Source organism: Sander lucioperca, chromosome 3 (assembly GCF_008315115.2).
Source record: "Sander lucioperca isolate FBNREF2018 chromosome 3, SLUC_FBN_1.2, whole genome shotgun sequence".
NCBI lineage: Eukaryota > Metazoa > Chordata > Actinopteri > Perciformes > Percidae > Sander > Sander lucioperca.
Window position 1 is genome coordinate 37,096,408 of NC_050175.1, and position 16,984 is coordinate 37,113,391.

Consider the following 16,984-nt stretch of genomic DNA (forward strand, 5'->3'; position numbering starts at 1 on the left):
CTTTTCCATTTTCTTCTTTCTACTTCACTACATCTCAGAGTGAAAGATTGTACTTTTTACTCCGCTACATTCGTCTGACAGCTTGGGATGAAGATTTTACTCCTTGTCACATTTCAAAATGTCTACAGATAAACTTAAACTAAACTGTTTAAATTCATATAATAATAATATAATAATTAAATTATCCAATATTTCACATTTCTTTTAACCTTTATTGATTCAGGGAAGGTTCACTGAGAAGCAACCTCTCTTTTGCAGGAACGCTCTGATCACATTCACACAGTTCCACATTCATACCTGGAAGCTGCCCAGTACAACCACAGTCTGATCTGCTGGCCACTGAGCAGCTCCACTGGAGCGGTTGGAGGTTAAGGGCCTTGCTCAAGGGCACCTCAGTGGTGGTGATGAGGGAGGGACTTTCCCCACCCAGATATTATCCTGTCGGTCTGCCGATCTTCCGGTCACAAGCTTGAGAACTGTTTCCTTCATCTCCTATTGCCCTTTGCTGGCTCAGTCGTTTCAATTTCACTCAGTCTCCACCTCCCCCCAGCGCCAAGCATTTCTAAGGAAAACTTTCCAGACTTGTCATTCCCCATCCATCCACCAGATGGCCTCAAACTTTTGCACTAGTCACAGTGACTCTCAAATCTGCTCACATGTTCCTCATTATCCCTCACAGTATTTATACCAGCCCATCTCCACCTGCTCCTGGGCAGATAGTCACTGTTGCTTTGGGCCTTTGCTTTCAAGCCCTTTCAATCCCGACTTTTTGCTGTCCTGGCTCCTAAATTCATTCATTCATTCATACAACCTTTAAAGGTTCAATATGTAATGTTGACAGCTAAATGGTTAATGGTTACTGCAGTCCATATTATAAATACTGGAGAGAGCTGTCTCCCCCCGGCCCCCGGAAACGGTCACAATGTAGTTAGGTTAAGGCCCAAAAACTACTTAGTTAAGTTCAGAAAAAGATTGTGGTTTGGGTTAAAATCAGTAAATCTGTTACGTTACTTAAGTTCCATGACACAGGACGTGACGTAGTTCCATTTGTTCCGCAAAGTAAGTTAAAACCCGCTTTTTACTTTTATTTTCAAACGGGACATAAACATTGTTCTCCTGTGTGAAAGTAAATCTCGCATTGCCAGACCTTCCTCCACAGTGCTGCGGAGGAGGGTCTGGCGAGTCCACACAGCATTCTGGGATGGGAGAAAAACATGCTGGAGGTTAGAACAACACAAAGAAAGAGGAAGGTAACGGACATCGGCGAAAAGACATGCATCCGGCGGAATTTCCTGCAGCACCGGAGCAATCCCGGAAGTGTAACGTAGTGGATATAGACTTGGTGAAAGTTAACTACTAGAGCCACTAGAGGGCGCATAATGTCCTCTGACCTGTAGGCAGAGCATCTGAAACATCTTGTCTCAGGCAGGTAACCACAGACAGTAAGTGTTCAGGTGACATTCCTGTCAAATTCCAGCCTGTCACGCATCCTGCTGCAGTCTGATCCACCACAGGATAACGCCAGCATGCCAGCGCCAGAGATGGTAAGTCCCTTTGGGGTGGACTTTGGGCTTTTTCACTTTGTAAACCTATAATATGCACAAAAAGATATATAACAATAAAGGAAAGGGGAAAAGTCAAAAAGCATAATATGAGCACTTTTAAGATTAAATAAAGGATATGCAAAGAAAGCATATGCACGGTACAAATACTTATGCACACCAAAATATCCTACAAAACTAGGTGCCTGCCCGCCGGCTGGTCACGTGATGCTGGCTACAGACCTCCATGGTATCAGCGGCAGTTGAGTTTATAGCCAATAGGTTGGCTGGTGGTCGGGTGTATCAGCGCTCGTTGCGAGTTGACTTTAGCCGACATAAAGTGAGCATCAGGCAGCAACAACAGTTACCAAAAACGACTATTTAAGTTTAGGAAAAACATCATGGTTTGGATTAAAACACTCCCGGGGGAACGAGCACACATCTTTTACAAGTCTTTTGTTTTTGCTGGGAAATGAACTCTGCTCCCCGGCTTAAATGCGATGTGTTTTATGACACACCCGACCTCCTCCCTACGCAGACAACAACAAAAAATACATGGAATGCCTACGTGGAATACATTGCTTAACTTTTCGTAGTTATATGTAAGAATGGTTCATGAGAACAGCCTGTCTAAGGTTAGTCTCGCATTGCCAGACCTTCCTCCACAGCGCTGCAGAGGAGGGTCTGGCGCTAAGCGCCGACCTCAATGACGGTGCCTCTGCAAAATAGCTTCAGGAAGGAACTTGTTTTGGTGGAACGTGTGTATGTTTAAAAGTTGTTTTAGTCGTGCAACAGAAAACTCAGATTGGACAGATAGTCTAGCTAGCTGTCTGGATTTACCCTGCAGAGATCTGAGGAGCAGTTAACCATAGTCCTCAGAAATCCTATAACAAAAATATAATATTAATAAAATATTACTATTATCATGTTATATTTTAAGTATTATCCCCCTGTAAAGTGCGTGAAAGGTTTTCTCACCTACTCTACCAGCTTATGTCACCCAGTCAGTCATAACAGCCCGTTTGCAGAGAACCTGCTGACGGGTGACATTAAATACATGGACTTGAGCGAACAGATCAGGCTTTACTAAACTGCCGCCTTCTCTTCTAACGAGGTGAAATTAAGTCGGATTAAAGAGTTTATTAAGCCCCATGACCCCACGAAAATCCCTTGAAAGTGACCCAAACATTCTTTTCCAGGCCAAATGAAACCAATCTTATCACCAGTGAGTCCACAGCCCCGACACACACACACACACACACACACACACACACACACACACACACACACACACACACACACACACACACACACACACACACACACACACACACACACAGGGGTTTGTGGCACTATCTTTGTGGGGACCCATCATTGACATAATGCATTCCCTAGCCCCTTACCCTAACCTTAACCATCACCACTAAATGCCTAACCTTAACCCTTACCCTCACCCTAACCATAACCTAATTCTAACCCTAATCCTAAAACCAAGTCTTAACCCTCAAACAGCCCTTTAACCTTGTGGGGTCCAGCATTTTGGCCTCACAAAGCTGTCGGGACCCCACAAGTATACTGGACTCCCAGTTTTTGGACCCCACGAATATAGTTAAACAAGCCCACACACACACACACACACACACTCCTCCCTTTCAAAACACTCAACTAAACCGGTCCTACAGTTTGACAGAAGAGATTGCTTCATCTGATATCTAACCAGTTTCTCACGCGAAGACAGCCGCAGGGTATATAAGAGCCTCAGGAACCAGGTCTACAGTGCAGACGGATCCAGCAGACACACAACATGGGTAAGACTGAACTCATTCACTTCCTATAAATCTGTTTCTCTGCTGCTTTCTGAAGCACAACTCTCTCTGCACAAACCAAACTCGGGGCAAATTTGGCTACTGTTTTAAGAGTCTTGTAAGTTAGAATAGTTGGTAAACAAATAGGACAAATGTAGATTTTGTAGATGTAGGAATGACTTCTTAAGGAATTCTTTCTTTTTTTAATGTGTCAATGTAGGAATACATCATTTTTTTTAAAGTAAATAAAACATAACATAATAACAAAACAAAACAAAACTGAACTAATCAGGAGCCAATGAGTTTGGTTTGAGCAAGTTAATCATTTACAAATGTAGGACTAAATAACTTTTTGAAATCTATATATGTACACTATAGGCTATGTGTGAATATGTTTCTCTGCTGCTGCTGCTGACACACAACTCTCTCTGCACAAACCAAACTTCGGGCTAATTTTGTTCAAAGAGACAGGTGCTCTGACAGAGCATCTCAGACAGACAGGTGCAGCAGGCCAGTATGAGAACAATAAATTAAAGCATGTAAACATGTTCTTAGAAACACCAAATACAAGTATGAACCTGAAAATGGGTATATAATATTGTATTTAATAGGTCTCCTTGGGGGAAAAATAGGACTGGAACCCGTCTCTCAAGTGTGATTTATACTGTAGCGAGATACGTGGAAGAATTCAAAGAGCCAGAGATATTGACATCTACGGAAGTTTATTTATCCTGTACACTCACTCCATACACAGAGGTCATCAACCTACCCCAGTGTCTCAGTCATGGTAACCCAAATGTAAATAAACATGAACACTAAATTTAAGACTAAAACCTAGGAAATGTAAATGCATAACGAAAACACTGACAGAACATCATTTACACACTTAAACTAGGGCAGGAACCATTAATAACCTAGTCACATGATCCTTTGCACTGCCGTGCAGAACAGTCAACACAACGGCATCCTGCCAACCGTTGCTATGGACCTTTTTCACAGCAGACATTTTGTCTTGTCATAGTAGGAAAAGCACAGCTGAAATTGATAACCTTAACGATGGCTCAATTCCATCAAGTGTCCCAGTGATTTCAGTGAGTCAGCATGCACAATACCAGGGCCTCTCCTAGGTGGAATGCAGCCATCATTAATGGTCATTAATGCCATTAATCATTAATCATTAATTTGAATACACCTGTGCTTTTCCTACTATGACATGTCAACATGACATGACATGCCGTGAAAAAGGTCTATACTTCTGTGTAAAATCTACGCCGTGGCTACGTATGTAAGTACGTGGAGACACGAACCTACGCCGGACCCTACGCCATAGCCTGACATGTAAATGTAACTACGCATGTCACTTGACCGTGGCTTGGTAACATTGGTATCACAAATTATGTCTTATATCTTACTGTGTGTGTGTGTGTGTGTGTGTGTGTGTGTGTGTGTGTGTGTCTGTGTGTCTCTGTGTGTCTGTGTGTCTCTGTCTGTGTTTCTGTGTGTGCATGTGTGTGTTTGTGTGTCTCTGTGTATGTCTCTATGTGTATGTGTGTTGTGCGTGCGTGTTTGTGTGTGTGTGTGTGTGTGTGTGTGTGTGTGTGTGTGTGTGTGTGTGTGTGTGTGTGTGTGTGTGTGTATGTGTGACACAGCTCAGAAGACGGCCCTGATCGTGTACGCCCACCAGAGTCCAGTATCGTTCAACGCAGCGGTGCGTGACGTGGCGATGCAGGAGCTGGCGGCCCAGGGCTACAGGGTTCTCGTGTCCGACCTGTACGTCATGAACTTCAGAGCCAACGCCACCCAGGATGACATAATCGGTAACTGTGTTTCTTATATGAGCTTCAAAAGGTCCCATATGATACTGTCTGGATATTTGGGGTCCATTAAAGGATAAAGCTGGTGTTTTGATACTGTTGACAAATCCCGCGAAAACCCCAATGATGTGTTCGTCTCTCAATACTGTCTGACTTCCTGTCTGTGGCTCTCAGCTCCAATCCCACTGGTTCCCACTGAAGACATAAATCAACACAAAGGGAAGCCTCTGGAAGGAACTTGTTTTGGTGGAGCATGTGTGCGTTCAAAAGTAGTTTTAGTCGTGCAACAGAAAACTCAGATTGGACAGATAGTCTAGCTAGCTGTCTGGATTTACCCTGCAGAGATCTGAGGATTTTTAGTTTAAAATACCAACACAAAGAAAGAGGAAGGTAACGGAGATCCGGCCGAAAATGAGGGACATCCGGTGGAATTTCCGACGGCACCTGAACAATCCCGAAAATGAAACGTTGTCTATATAGACTACTGTCGGGGTGTAAAGACCATTTCAAACAATATATAAAAAAAGTGTATATTGGAAAATGTTACTAACCCTGCCTTTACGTTCTGACATGAATGTGTTGTGTTCAGGTGACCTGAAGACTCCAGAGCATTTCCAGTATGGAGATGAGACCATGAGCGCCTGGATGGAGGGCCGCCTCAGTGACGATATCGTAGCCGAGCAGCGCAAAGTAGAGGAGGCTGAGCTCGTCATCTTCCAGGTCAGAGGTCGCTCACAGTTTCTCCTGGTTGTTGTTATTGTGTGTCAAGACTTTGAGCAAAAATATTCAATTGGTCAGTTAGTTACTGTAAAAAAAAAAACTGAAAATATAAAAAAAATTACGAGAGTAGACTTTATTTTTTTAAAGAAAATGTTTGTTTTCCATAAAGGCTTGTCATTAAATAATCTGTACAGTACATAATGCACCTTTATATAAACACAAAACAAAGAACATAGATTTTCAATAATATCAGTGTGACATGTTCTGTCTCTTCCTGCAGTTTCCTTTGTACTGGTTCAGTGTGCCGGCCGTCATGAAGGGCTGGATAGACCGAGTGCTGACACAAGGCTTCGCTTTCTCCCTGAAAAATATGTACAATAACGGTGTGTTCAAGGTTAGTCTCTCTCAGCTGAATGATACATCTCTTATCCACCTATTTTCTTAATAACAGAGTCGATGTGAGGTTTAAAAGAAAGCTGAGAGTCAAGCAAGAGAGCTATATTTACATTACATGTCATTTAGCTGACGCTTTTATCCAAAGCGACTTACAATTGCTATACTGTATATCAGAGGTCACACACCTCTGGAGCAGCTAGGGGTTAAGTGTCTTGCTCAGGGACACGTTGGTTGATGTATCGCAGTGGGAACTGAACCCAGGTCCCCAACACCAAAGGCATATGTCATATCCACTGCGCCATCACCACCCACACATATTTAAATTCCTCCACTTTCTCGAGTGTTGTCCTGTCCAAGAAGTGAATTGACCAATTATTAGATGGGTGAAGAGAATTAGATTTAGTGCCAAACAACATGGTATATGACTTCTTCTCATTTAGTAAAAGTTTGTTACGTAAAAACCATTTTTGAGCAGCAAGTCAGCCTGTAGTGAATACTGAATATGTGAGATGTCTGGTTTGGAGGAGTAGACAACTGTATCATCTGCATATAAATGGTTATAACAATTAGAGCAACATTGCGGAAGATCATTAATAAAAATATAGAATAACAACGGCCCTAGAGACAAGCCTTGGAGTACACCTTTTTCAATAGTCATAAAATTGTACTGACAACCTTGATAAGAGAAACAATCAAGGGTGTAGCAGACATGGGGCACGTGGGGGACATGTCCCCCGCACTTTCCATGTCGGCGCCCCCACACTTACAAGACGTCTGAGTTGATTTGAATGCACCATAAGTATGCGAGTGTGCACGTTACTCAGGTTGCATCAGATGATTGATAAACTCATATAGATATAGACAATAATAAAATAATATATTAAAAGGGAGAAAAACTCATTAATTTGAGAAATTAAGATCAGGGTATATATGTATATATATCCTGCTGTGTGTGTGTTTATATATATGTATATCCAGTGGTTGTGGATAATTTTGTTTGAATCCAGATTGGTGTGGAGATATGAAAAGATATGACAGTCATTGACATATGGATATTTGGTTAAAAATTAGCTTTTCAGACACCTTTGCTATGCTATTGATGAAGGAAATGGGTCTCTAATTATTGAGATGAGAAGGGTCACCACCTTTTTGCAAAGGGATAACTTTGGCACATTTCCACATTGATGGAATTGTGCATGTGGATAAGGAGAGGTTAAATAAGCCAGATATAGGATAAGCAAGAACATGAGAGGCAGTTTTAATGAACTTAATCTGCAAACCATCTGAGCCAGCACCACTACCTGAGATCAATTCACAAATAATCTGCTGGACTTTAGCTGGGTGGATTCTGCTGAAGGAGAAGGAGCTACGACATACAGGGTTATATGGTGAGATTTTGGGATAGGAAAAATCAGAGAACTGTGAGCTGCTGACGGAGGAATTGTGGAGTTATTGTTGTTGACAAAACATTATTAAACACTTAAATCTGCTTACAAGTGCATTGTATTGGGTTATAAACTGGTTCAGTGTTTTCTCTCACCATGTTGGATTAAAGAAGTGTATTTTTGTGTTTTAAAGGATAAGAAAGCAATGTTGTCTTTCACTACTGGAGCTATGCAGACGATGTTCAAGCCCGATGGTATCAATGGAGACATCAACATCACTCTGTGGCCTCTACAGGTGAGCGACACAGACACATGTACATTGACTATATTATATATAGCAATATAGCAAACACAAATAATTATTTATTAATAGAGCACTTAGCAAGAAAGACACAAAGTGCTTTCCTACTTTAAGAAGATACAACACAACGTGACAGATGTATATACAGTAAGTAGCATCAAAAGGGCTAAATAAAATGTACAACATACAATACAATAACAGAATTTTAAAAAATATGGGATTAGCTGTGCAAAAAACTATTACACAATAAGATAATACATTTAAAAATTGTGTTTAAGAAAAGTAATTCTGTCAAAGAGGAGATTTAAATGCAACATCGCTACCTTTTATGTGGCTGTCCAATCAGTGTTGATGGTAAATTTCAAATTTTTTCTCTTACTGCACGCTATATTAACAGAGGAAGCTGCTGTTTTCATGCTCGTGGAGCCATGCCGACAATGTCTACATGTACCAGGATATATTGAGTTTCTCTCCATGGGATGCAATTTTGAAATAGTTTGCAATACAATCAAAACGAACAAGGAAGTTGTGTTTTTGGCCCATAGACAGTAAAAGAAATGGACACATCAACACCATAGACTTCAATGGAGACCAGTGAAGTCAATTAGAAGCACTTTTCCGGTGATGGCTGAGCGTTACTGCGCAGCTGCTGCACAGCCTCCAACTGAGCTTGAAGACGTAGATGTGACGTGAGCAACCTGTCTGAAATTTGTAAGTCTTCTGGTAGCTGTGCCAAGAGAAATCTCAATCATTCAGAATCTTGCAAAGACGGAGAGCGTGAGTAGGAAGTATTTCCAATCCATCCAAACGTTGCTGAAATATTTTGTTCCGATGCTTTCATGGACTCTCTATGGGCTTCTCCCTTGACTGTATGCCTCCACGTCCCCCCGTTTGCCTGAAAAAAACGGTTGCTATGGGGCCATAACATGAGATACAAGGTAATGGAGCCTTTTATACATTATCATGTTTCTTTAGAAATAAACAATGGACAAATAGAGTCTTTAAATGCTTCAGATGTAAAGTTATTCTCTGTCAAAGTGACGCCAAAATTAATAAACAGAAGGTGATGGCTTGTTAGCCTTAGAATCTCCCCATAGGAGGTACGGCGCTAGATGCAGGAAGAACAGGTTTTGCTAACCTGTCGAGCCAGATGGTTTGTTAACACAGAACCATCTGATAAGTCATCATTGGAAACTGTTTGGAAAAGGGCAAGCACTCTGCATCGCCACTGTAAACTAACAAATAAATGCAAAACACCATACAAATAATCTCGTATTCTGTGTTGGTGGACGGCTGTTAACTTCTCTCTTGTGTATTTGTCTGTTGTGTCTTTCAGAACGGCACACTGCACTTCTGTGGATTTCAGGTTCTTGCTCCGCAGATATTCTGGAGTCCGGCTCACTGTCCCGCCGACGTGCGAACCGCGATGCTAGACGGGTGGCGAGCCCGGGTGAAAAGACTGTTGGAAGAAAAGCCTTTGACCTTTGCCCCATGTGAGCTCTTTGACCTCAGCTTTCAGGGGGGGTTCAGGCTGTGGCCCAAAGTGAGGGAGGAGCGAGAGTCGCAGACGTACGGCATCACCACAGGACACCATCTGGGGAAACCACTGCCGCCTGATAACCAAACCAAAGCTCAACCCGCTGATGAAAGTAGTGCCCAACCAGACTGCAGGAACTAGATCCTCTCTATTCTCATGTTACAGTATCACTTATATAACAATATATGGGATTTTATAAATGCTTCATGTTTACTGAAGCTGAAATAAAACTGTTTAAATAACAATGACTTGAACTGATTTTTATTTAGATGCAAAAAAAAGATATGTTTTTATTTGCAAACACTCCCCCCAAACTGTAGCATCAAGCGCCATGTTAGCTACAACACTGAAGGTATTAAAATTAGATTTTGACACAGGGACCGTCTGCTATACAATGAAGTTGATATTGTACTTTAGAGATGCAAATTTCCAAAAACATCTGCAATTAATCAAATTACTAGTGATGGTCAAGTAAAGCTTCACAAACTAGTTTCTTTATTTTCTAGATGATGGCATAGATGTATTGTTTTAACTGGATACCGATCACAAAATGGCACCTATTCATTTCAATGTATTACAACAAAAAAGTTTCTAAGCTTCCGGGTTAACTTCTGTGATATGCGTCCCAGTGAATATGTGCAGTACTGTTTCTCCCGCTGGCTCCGCCTGCGAGTTGCTGCTCGGCCCGTAGACTTTACATTGTGGTGAGGTCGAAGGTTTTCAAAGAAAATTATTTTTTGGGGGCATTTTGGCCTTTTTAATCGATTGGACAGCTGCAGATGAGAAAGGGGGGAGAAAGAGGGGTAAGACGTGCAGCAAAGAGCCGGGCACGCTCTACCAGGTGAGCTACCAGAGCGCCCCACGTCGCAGGTTTTTAAATCGTTTTTCTCAGTTCCAGGGAAGTTTTGTTAAAGCTATAGTGTGTAGATAGATAGATAGATAGATAGATTTTTATTGATCCCAAAAAATGGGAAATTCCGATGTTGCAGCAGCAAAAATATCAGACACACATCACACATAGAGAATATACATGAAGTAAAAGGATACAATATACATGAAATAATAATAGGATAGAATATAAGAACAAATAGTTTAAAATATCTACAAGTTGGGAATAAAAACTGTACAACTGTTTAAATAGTATTTATGAAGCTGTAGGTAAACAAACCTATTGTGCAAGTTGCAATTAGTGCAGTTGTGATGTCTATGAGTCTTATCTGTCACTCAGTGATGAAGTGCTTGTTTGATTGCCTGTGGTAGGAATGATTTCCTGTAGCGGTCCGTGAGACATCGAAGCTGTCGGAGCCTCTTAGAGAAGGTGCTCCTCTGTTGGGCCAGTGTGGGGGGGTGGAGAGGGTGGTCGGGGTTATCCATGATAGATAACAGTTTGTTCAGTGACCTCCTCTCCACCACAGCTTCAAATGTCTCCTGTTTGCAGCCAATAACGGAGCCAGCCTTCCTGATCAGTTGGTTCAGTCTGTTTGTGTCGCTGGCTCCGATGCTGCTGCCCCAGCAGATGGCGGAGGAGAACAGAGCGCTGGCCACAACAGACTGGTAGAACATCTCCAGCATCTTGCTGCACACGTTGAAGGATCTCAGCTTCCTCAGGAAATAGAGTCTGCTCATCCCCTTCTTGTAGACTGCAGTGCTGTTGATTTTCCAGTTCAGCCTGTTGTCGATGTTGACACCCAGGTATCTGTACTCCTCAACCATGTCCACATCTCCACCCAGGCTGCAAAGGGGCTGCAGAGCCGTTCCCTTCCTCCTGAAGTCAATCACCATCTCTCTGGTCTTATCCACATTTAGCAGCAGGTGATTCTTACCAGACCACTCCACAAAGTTGTCCACCAGCGCTCTGTACTCTCCGTCCTGTCCATCCCTTATACACCCAACAACTGCAGAGTCATCAGAGAACTTCTGTAGGTGACATGACTCTGAGTTGTACTGCAAGTCTGTGGTGTATAAGGTGAACAGAAAGGGAGACAGCACAGTCCCCTGTGGAGCCCCCGTACCACTCACCACTACATCAGACAGAACACAGTCCAGACAGACAAACTGTGGTCTGTCTGTCAGGTAGTCAGTGATCCAGGAGACTGTGGACGCACCGACACCCATCCTCTGCAGCTTCTCACCTAGTAGCAGTGGCTGGATGGTGTTGAATGCACTGGAGAAATCGAAAAATGTGATTCTCACAGAGCTGCCACCGCCATCCAGGTTCAAATGAGCTCGCTGCAGAAGACAGATGACAGCATCGTCCACTCCCAGACGAGGCTGGTAGGCAAACTGTAGAGGGTCCAGAGAAGATCTCACCTGCAGCCTCAGGTAGGCCAAGACCAGCATCTCCAGCACCTTCATCACATGGGATGTGAGAGCCACTGGGCGGTAGTCCTTGAGGCCAGACGGAGTCGACTTCTTGGGGACCGGGACAAGGCAGGCGTCTTCCACAGCAGCGGCACCTATATAGTCATACTGAGAAATCCAGAGAGAGTTGTGTGGAGCTGATAGGCTTAATTATCTTTGTAGCAACTCATTTGGTAACGGCTTGAATGTAACGAACGTTTATTAATATCAAAAAGTTACGCACTAAAGCTTTAAATATAGAACGTCCATGGATTAAAACATGTAGAATACAAAGAGTCACATGTTTACAGTTTGAGGCGTCCTGGCAGCAGTTTTACAGACGTCTCTTTTCTACAGCTAAAGAACAGTTTAAGGCACAGTTAACCTATGACCTTGGAGGGGCCTACAGGAAACCTATGTTTAACAGCGTATGGGAACATACGTTGTTATGAGATCATGCGTAAGGTTGTTGACATTAGCAGAGGGGCCCTAAAAACAGAGGTGACTCTGTTTCTCCTAGTCCATGTTTAGGACACTCATTGGTTGACCTTTGTCTCAACTCACACATACACACTCCCACTTTAGGTTATATAAATGCACAGATAAATATCACGTCTTAACAGCAAAACTTCAGAGCGACAAGATTTTTGAAGATTGGGTCGGTCGTCTCTCCAAATGTTCATGGAGTCTGTAAATTGATGCTGAAATCTTTGATGTAATAAACCTTTTTATAATCAAGATCAGCGTCAGCGAAGTTCCTCTTTCACACATCGGCAACGCAGCGCTGCAACTAAATATACAACAGTGGCCTACGGGGAAAATCCTTTTTGGGCCGCAGGTGGATTTTCTGTTGCAATACCTGGAAAAAAATTCTTGATAAAAGTCTGCATTTCTGAGCGCTCTGGGCTGTATGGAGCTCTCTGTTCAACAAAGGGATGAAAGCACACTGAATTGTCATTCCTTGAGCCTTTTCCTTTAAACCAAGAGTGCCGTCTAGTCGGCTCAGAACATTTAAAAAAAAAAAATGGTTCACGGAGCTGACACACAGTTAACCTGCTGGGTCACTATCCAGCCTTTTAATGTTTTTAAATCTTTTTAAACTGAATATCTTGGTGTTTCTGTACTGTCGGTCGAACACAACAAACATTTTGAAGAAGTAACCTCGGGCTCTGGGAAGTTGTGATGGCCTTTTTGTTCCTCAATTTTCCAGTGGTGGAATTTAACTAAGTACATTTACTCAAGTACTGTACTTAAGTAGCCTATAATTTAAGGTACTTGAGTGTTTTCATTTTCTTTTTTTCATTTTTACTTCACTTCAAATATCTGAGTTCTCCTTCCACCACTGCTGTAAACTGAATATTTCAGTATTTTGGGACTGTTTGGTCAAAAAAATAAAAAAAATAACGTTAGTTGCAGGCTTTGGGTACATGATACTGATATGGTTATGTTTATGTTCTTCACAGTGGGTAGGACCAAATACAACTAACAGAGTAATCATGTCAAAAGGTCGTCATGTAAAATGCACAGATACAATGTGAATGTTTAACTTTAAACAATAAAACCTAAAATTTCCGTAGAATTAAGACATTAATGTTTTTCATTGTTGGTTATCTAAGAGAAAATACACGGCGTTCAATTTTTCTTTCCTGTCGCTCCCCCCCTCATGCGTGCGGCGGAATGGAACAGTCCGGGTGTGACGGCATCGCCGGGGCACAGTCTGTCAAGAGACCATAGGAAGAGACGAGAGGAGACCGTTGTTTGTTGTTATTCACGGAAGCCTTGAGAGCTGTGCTCTGCCCGTCTCCATACGTTGATTTTAAGAGTGACATTTTAAAGGTTCAACTTCAAAGAAAGATCTTTTTTTCACCTTTTTAAATTCAACCTTAAACTCTTGTTTATTATAATATCACTGCATCGAGTGAAAAAGAGCCCGGAAACATGAAATGGATGTTCAAAGAGGATCACTCCTTGGGTAAGGGAGGAGGAAGGTGTTATTACCGATAATGGATACAAAATGTCCACGCAGTTTAATTGTATGATGTGTAGCTAATCCTTAAGGCGCAGGGGCGAATAAATGAGGGTTTAAGGTTTAGTAAATTCCTTTAAAACACGTCGGGCTCCCAGACTGGCCTGTCCCTCAGGCTTTGAGGCTTCAACCGTTAGCTGTATCGATATATTAAATATAGCCGTTAGTGCTAATGTCAGCTAACGAAAAGTCGGTTATCTTCACTTTAAATCTCATGTGTCCATGTAGGGGAACACAGCATCGTGCTTTTGTTCTTATTTGATCCCCGACGACGACCTGGTTTCAGGCTGAAGGTGGATGTTGACACAGAGGAGACACATTAAGCTGCTCTAAAAGCCTCCATTCTGCATTGAGTTACACTTAGCTAGCTGCAGCTGGGTAACACAGCTCGGACGTGTCTATTTTGTGAAGCTAAAATATTGTACTTTGTCTTTTTATCAACTTGTTATAAACTGGAGGCCTGACATGCGTCACCTGGACGGAACAAAAGTTGTTTTTGGCAGAACAAGTGAATGCCTGAAGGCTCTTATTTGAGCTATTATATAATTAATACAGATGGTTGTCACTAAATCAACTAATTGTTTAACACTAAAATTAAGACAAATTGCCTCCTGACAAGACAAAGGCTAAAGTGATGCCTTGAAACAGCTTACATGTCAAAAGGAAGTTAAGTCAACTTAAATAAATCACGATACAAACACATGAGACACAGAAAGCAAACAACTATTTGCATTTATTAATCTGAAACCAAAACATATCTGGCATTTTAATTTCTCAGAATTTATAATCTGAAGCAACTTCCTGTTGACAGGCTTAGCTGATGTAGCAAGCAACTGGTGTTTATCAGATTTTTAAAAACCCTCAGTTTAGTTAATAATTAGGCCTAAAGAGCACAGTTTACATGTTGCTGTCGATAAATAATGTGGCCTTTTAAAGGTGTAGCTGTTTTAAATGTTAAAAGTGTAAAAGTAATGACAACACGGCAGTTGGCATCTCTCCACCAGTGTTATTGTTTGTGTCAGTGTTGAGACTACGTTACCCATAAACCCCTCTGCTTTCTGTGAACAGAAGGGTGTTCCTTATCCAGATATCCAGTTTCATATCGCACTGTTTACTCCTACTAAGACTGCAACTAACGATTGTTTTCACTATTAATCAACCGGTTGGTATTGGTTATTAATTGTTTGGTAATAAGTAACAAATAGGTTAAATAATGAAATAAATAATTCAAGGACAAGTAACATGAATAGAATAAAAAGAAATAAAGTCACTTTTTGTATTCTACCAACTGGGGCTGGGTTAAAATAGTGAATTCTCCATTTAAAATCAATCTTCTCCATTTAAAAAAAATCCCGAAATCAATCTTTTGATAGACGCCTTTTGACCATGGATAGAGTACTTTTAAGCAAACTTTTGGGGGTTAGTTCTCAAGGTAAACTTTAACCTGGTGCATTATGAAAACATATTTGAGGGTTGCTTCTTGCTTGTATAACTTACAGCAGAAGTTGTCTAAGAATCTCTTTTATATCCAAGCAAAACTGGTATTGTAACTTAAACTTCCCGAACTTAAATGATATCAAATCGAAAATGTAATTGAATTCGGGACCTTGTGAATCGAAATATATTCGGGAAACCATTAGCGATACCCAGCTCTACAACCTGCGTAATGTGCTGATGTTTTGTTGACATTCACCTTTTTAACCCTCATGTTGTTCTTGGGTCAAATTTGACCCATTTTCAAATAGTCTCTATATCAAAAATGTGGGTTTCTTTTTAAACAAATTGTCCCAAAAAAAAATGAACGTGGATGATCACTTCAATACTTTCAATTAATTTGGGTATTTTATTAGATTTTATATAGCATTTGAAAACAAATTAATAGAAGGTTGAAAAAAAGTGACAAAAATGCTTCAAAAACGTGGGGAAAAACACAAGAAAAATTTCAAAAAAAATCGACAGAGACATCCGAAAAAGTGACAAACTTGGGAAAAAAAAAAAAAAAAAAACAATAATAAAAACTATAAACGACAAAGACATGACATCACAAAAGTGACAAAAAAATTGGGGGGAAATTTCAAACACTTCAAAATGTCAAAAAAGCCACAAAAGTGTCGAAAAAGACGACCAAAACATTGGGGGGGAAAAGCTTTTCATTTTGACCCAGAATTAGCATGATAAATCGTTATAAAATCACGATCTCAGTTCATCCCTGGTCGCAATTTAATTTTTAAATGATTTCAATTTTTTTTTTTTTAAGATTATTTTTGGGCCATTTTCAGCCTTTATTTTGATAGGACAGCTGAAGACATGAAAGGCGAGCAGTTAAAGAGTGTGCTCAGAAATCAATATCAGGGCCATAGTTAGTCCAGATAGAGCCTGTATCAGGGCCATAGTTAGTTCAGATAGAGCCTGTATCGGGGCCATATTTAGTCCAGATAGAGCCTGTATCGGGGCCATAGTTAGTCCAGATAGAGCCTGTATCGGGGCCATAGTTAGTCCAGATAGAGCCTGTATCGGGGCCATATTTAGTCCAGATAGAGCCTGTATCGGGGCCATAGTTAGTCCAGATAGAGCCTGTATCGGGGCCATAGTTAGTCCAGATAGAGCCTGTATCGGGGCCATAGTTAGTCCAGATAGAGCCTGTATCGGGGCCATAGTTAGTCCAGATAGAGCCTGTATCGGGGCCATATTTAGTCCAGATAGAGCCTGTATCGGGGCCATAGTTAGTCCAGATAGAGCCTGTATCGGGGCCATATTTAGTCCAGATAGAGCCTGTATCGGGGCCATATTTAGTTCAGATAGAGCCTGTATCGGGGCCATAGTTAGTTCAGATAGAGCCTGTATCAGGGCCATAGTTAGTTCAGATAGAGCCTGTATCGGGGCCATAGTTAGTTCAGATAGAGCCTGTATCGGGGCCATAGTTAGTTCAGATAGAGCCTGTATCAGGGCCATAGTTAGTTCAGATAGAGCCTGTATCAGGGCCATAGTTAGTCCAGATAGAGCCTGTATCAGGGCCATAGTTAGCTCAATGTTTTACATGTTACTATTTCTGGTAGCCTACTATACTTAAATGGCCAGTATGTAGCCTACTTTATTTTCTTTATTCATTGAAGCCTCTC

At 41.5% G+C, this 16,984-nt stretch overlaps 2 protein-coding genes across 3 annotated transcripts in view; both read left to right on the forward strand.

Annotated features, from left to right (window-relative positions):
• Positions 1-3,227: 3,227 nt before the first annotated feature.
• nqo1 (NAD(P)H dehydrogenase, quinone 1) lies at positions 3,228-9,744 on the forward strand. Its single transcript, XM_031323708.2, has 6 exons — positions 3,228-3,349; positions 4,996-5,163; positions 5,750-5,880; positions 6,161-6,274; positions 7,855-7,956; positions 9,299-9,744. Exons 1-6 carry the CDS (start codon positions 3,346-3,348, stop codon positions 9,638-9,640), a joined length of 861 nt encoding a protein of 286 aa, XP_031179568.1. The 5' UTR covers positions 3,228-3,345; the 3' UTR covers positions 9,641-9,744.
• Positions 9,745-13,559: 3,815 nt separating this feature from the next.
• Positions 13,560-16,984, forward strand: part of LOC116067301 (gamma-aminobutyric acid receptor-associated protein-like 2) — a 16,665-nt gene continuing 13,240 nt past the window's right edge. Inside the window, exons 1-2 of one of the 2 annotated variants that reach the window (XM_031323718.2) lie at positions 13,560-13,811; positions 14,324-14,373. In XM_031323718.2, coding sequence (XP_031179578.1) covers positions 13,783-13,811; positions 14,324-14,373 — 79 coding nt within the window. In that variant the 5' untranslated portion in view covers positions 13,560-13,782. The remainder of the gene's footprint in view (positions 13,812-14,323; positions 14,374-16,984) is intronic. The other variant, XM_031323719.2, reaches the window with a different exon arrangement.

Coding starts and splice junctions, on each gene's coding strand:
- nqo1 (XM_031323708.2), top strand. Junction 5,881..6,160: donor CTGAGCTCGTCATCTTCCAG/GTCAGAGGTCGC, acceptor CTCTTCCTGCAG/TTTCCTTTGTACTGGTTCAG. Junction 7,957..9,298: donor TCACTCTGTGGCCTCTACAG/GTGAGCGACACA, acceptor TGTGTCTTTCAG/AACGGCACACTGCACTTCTG.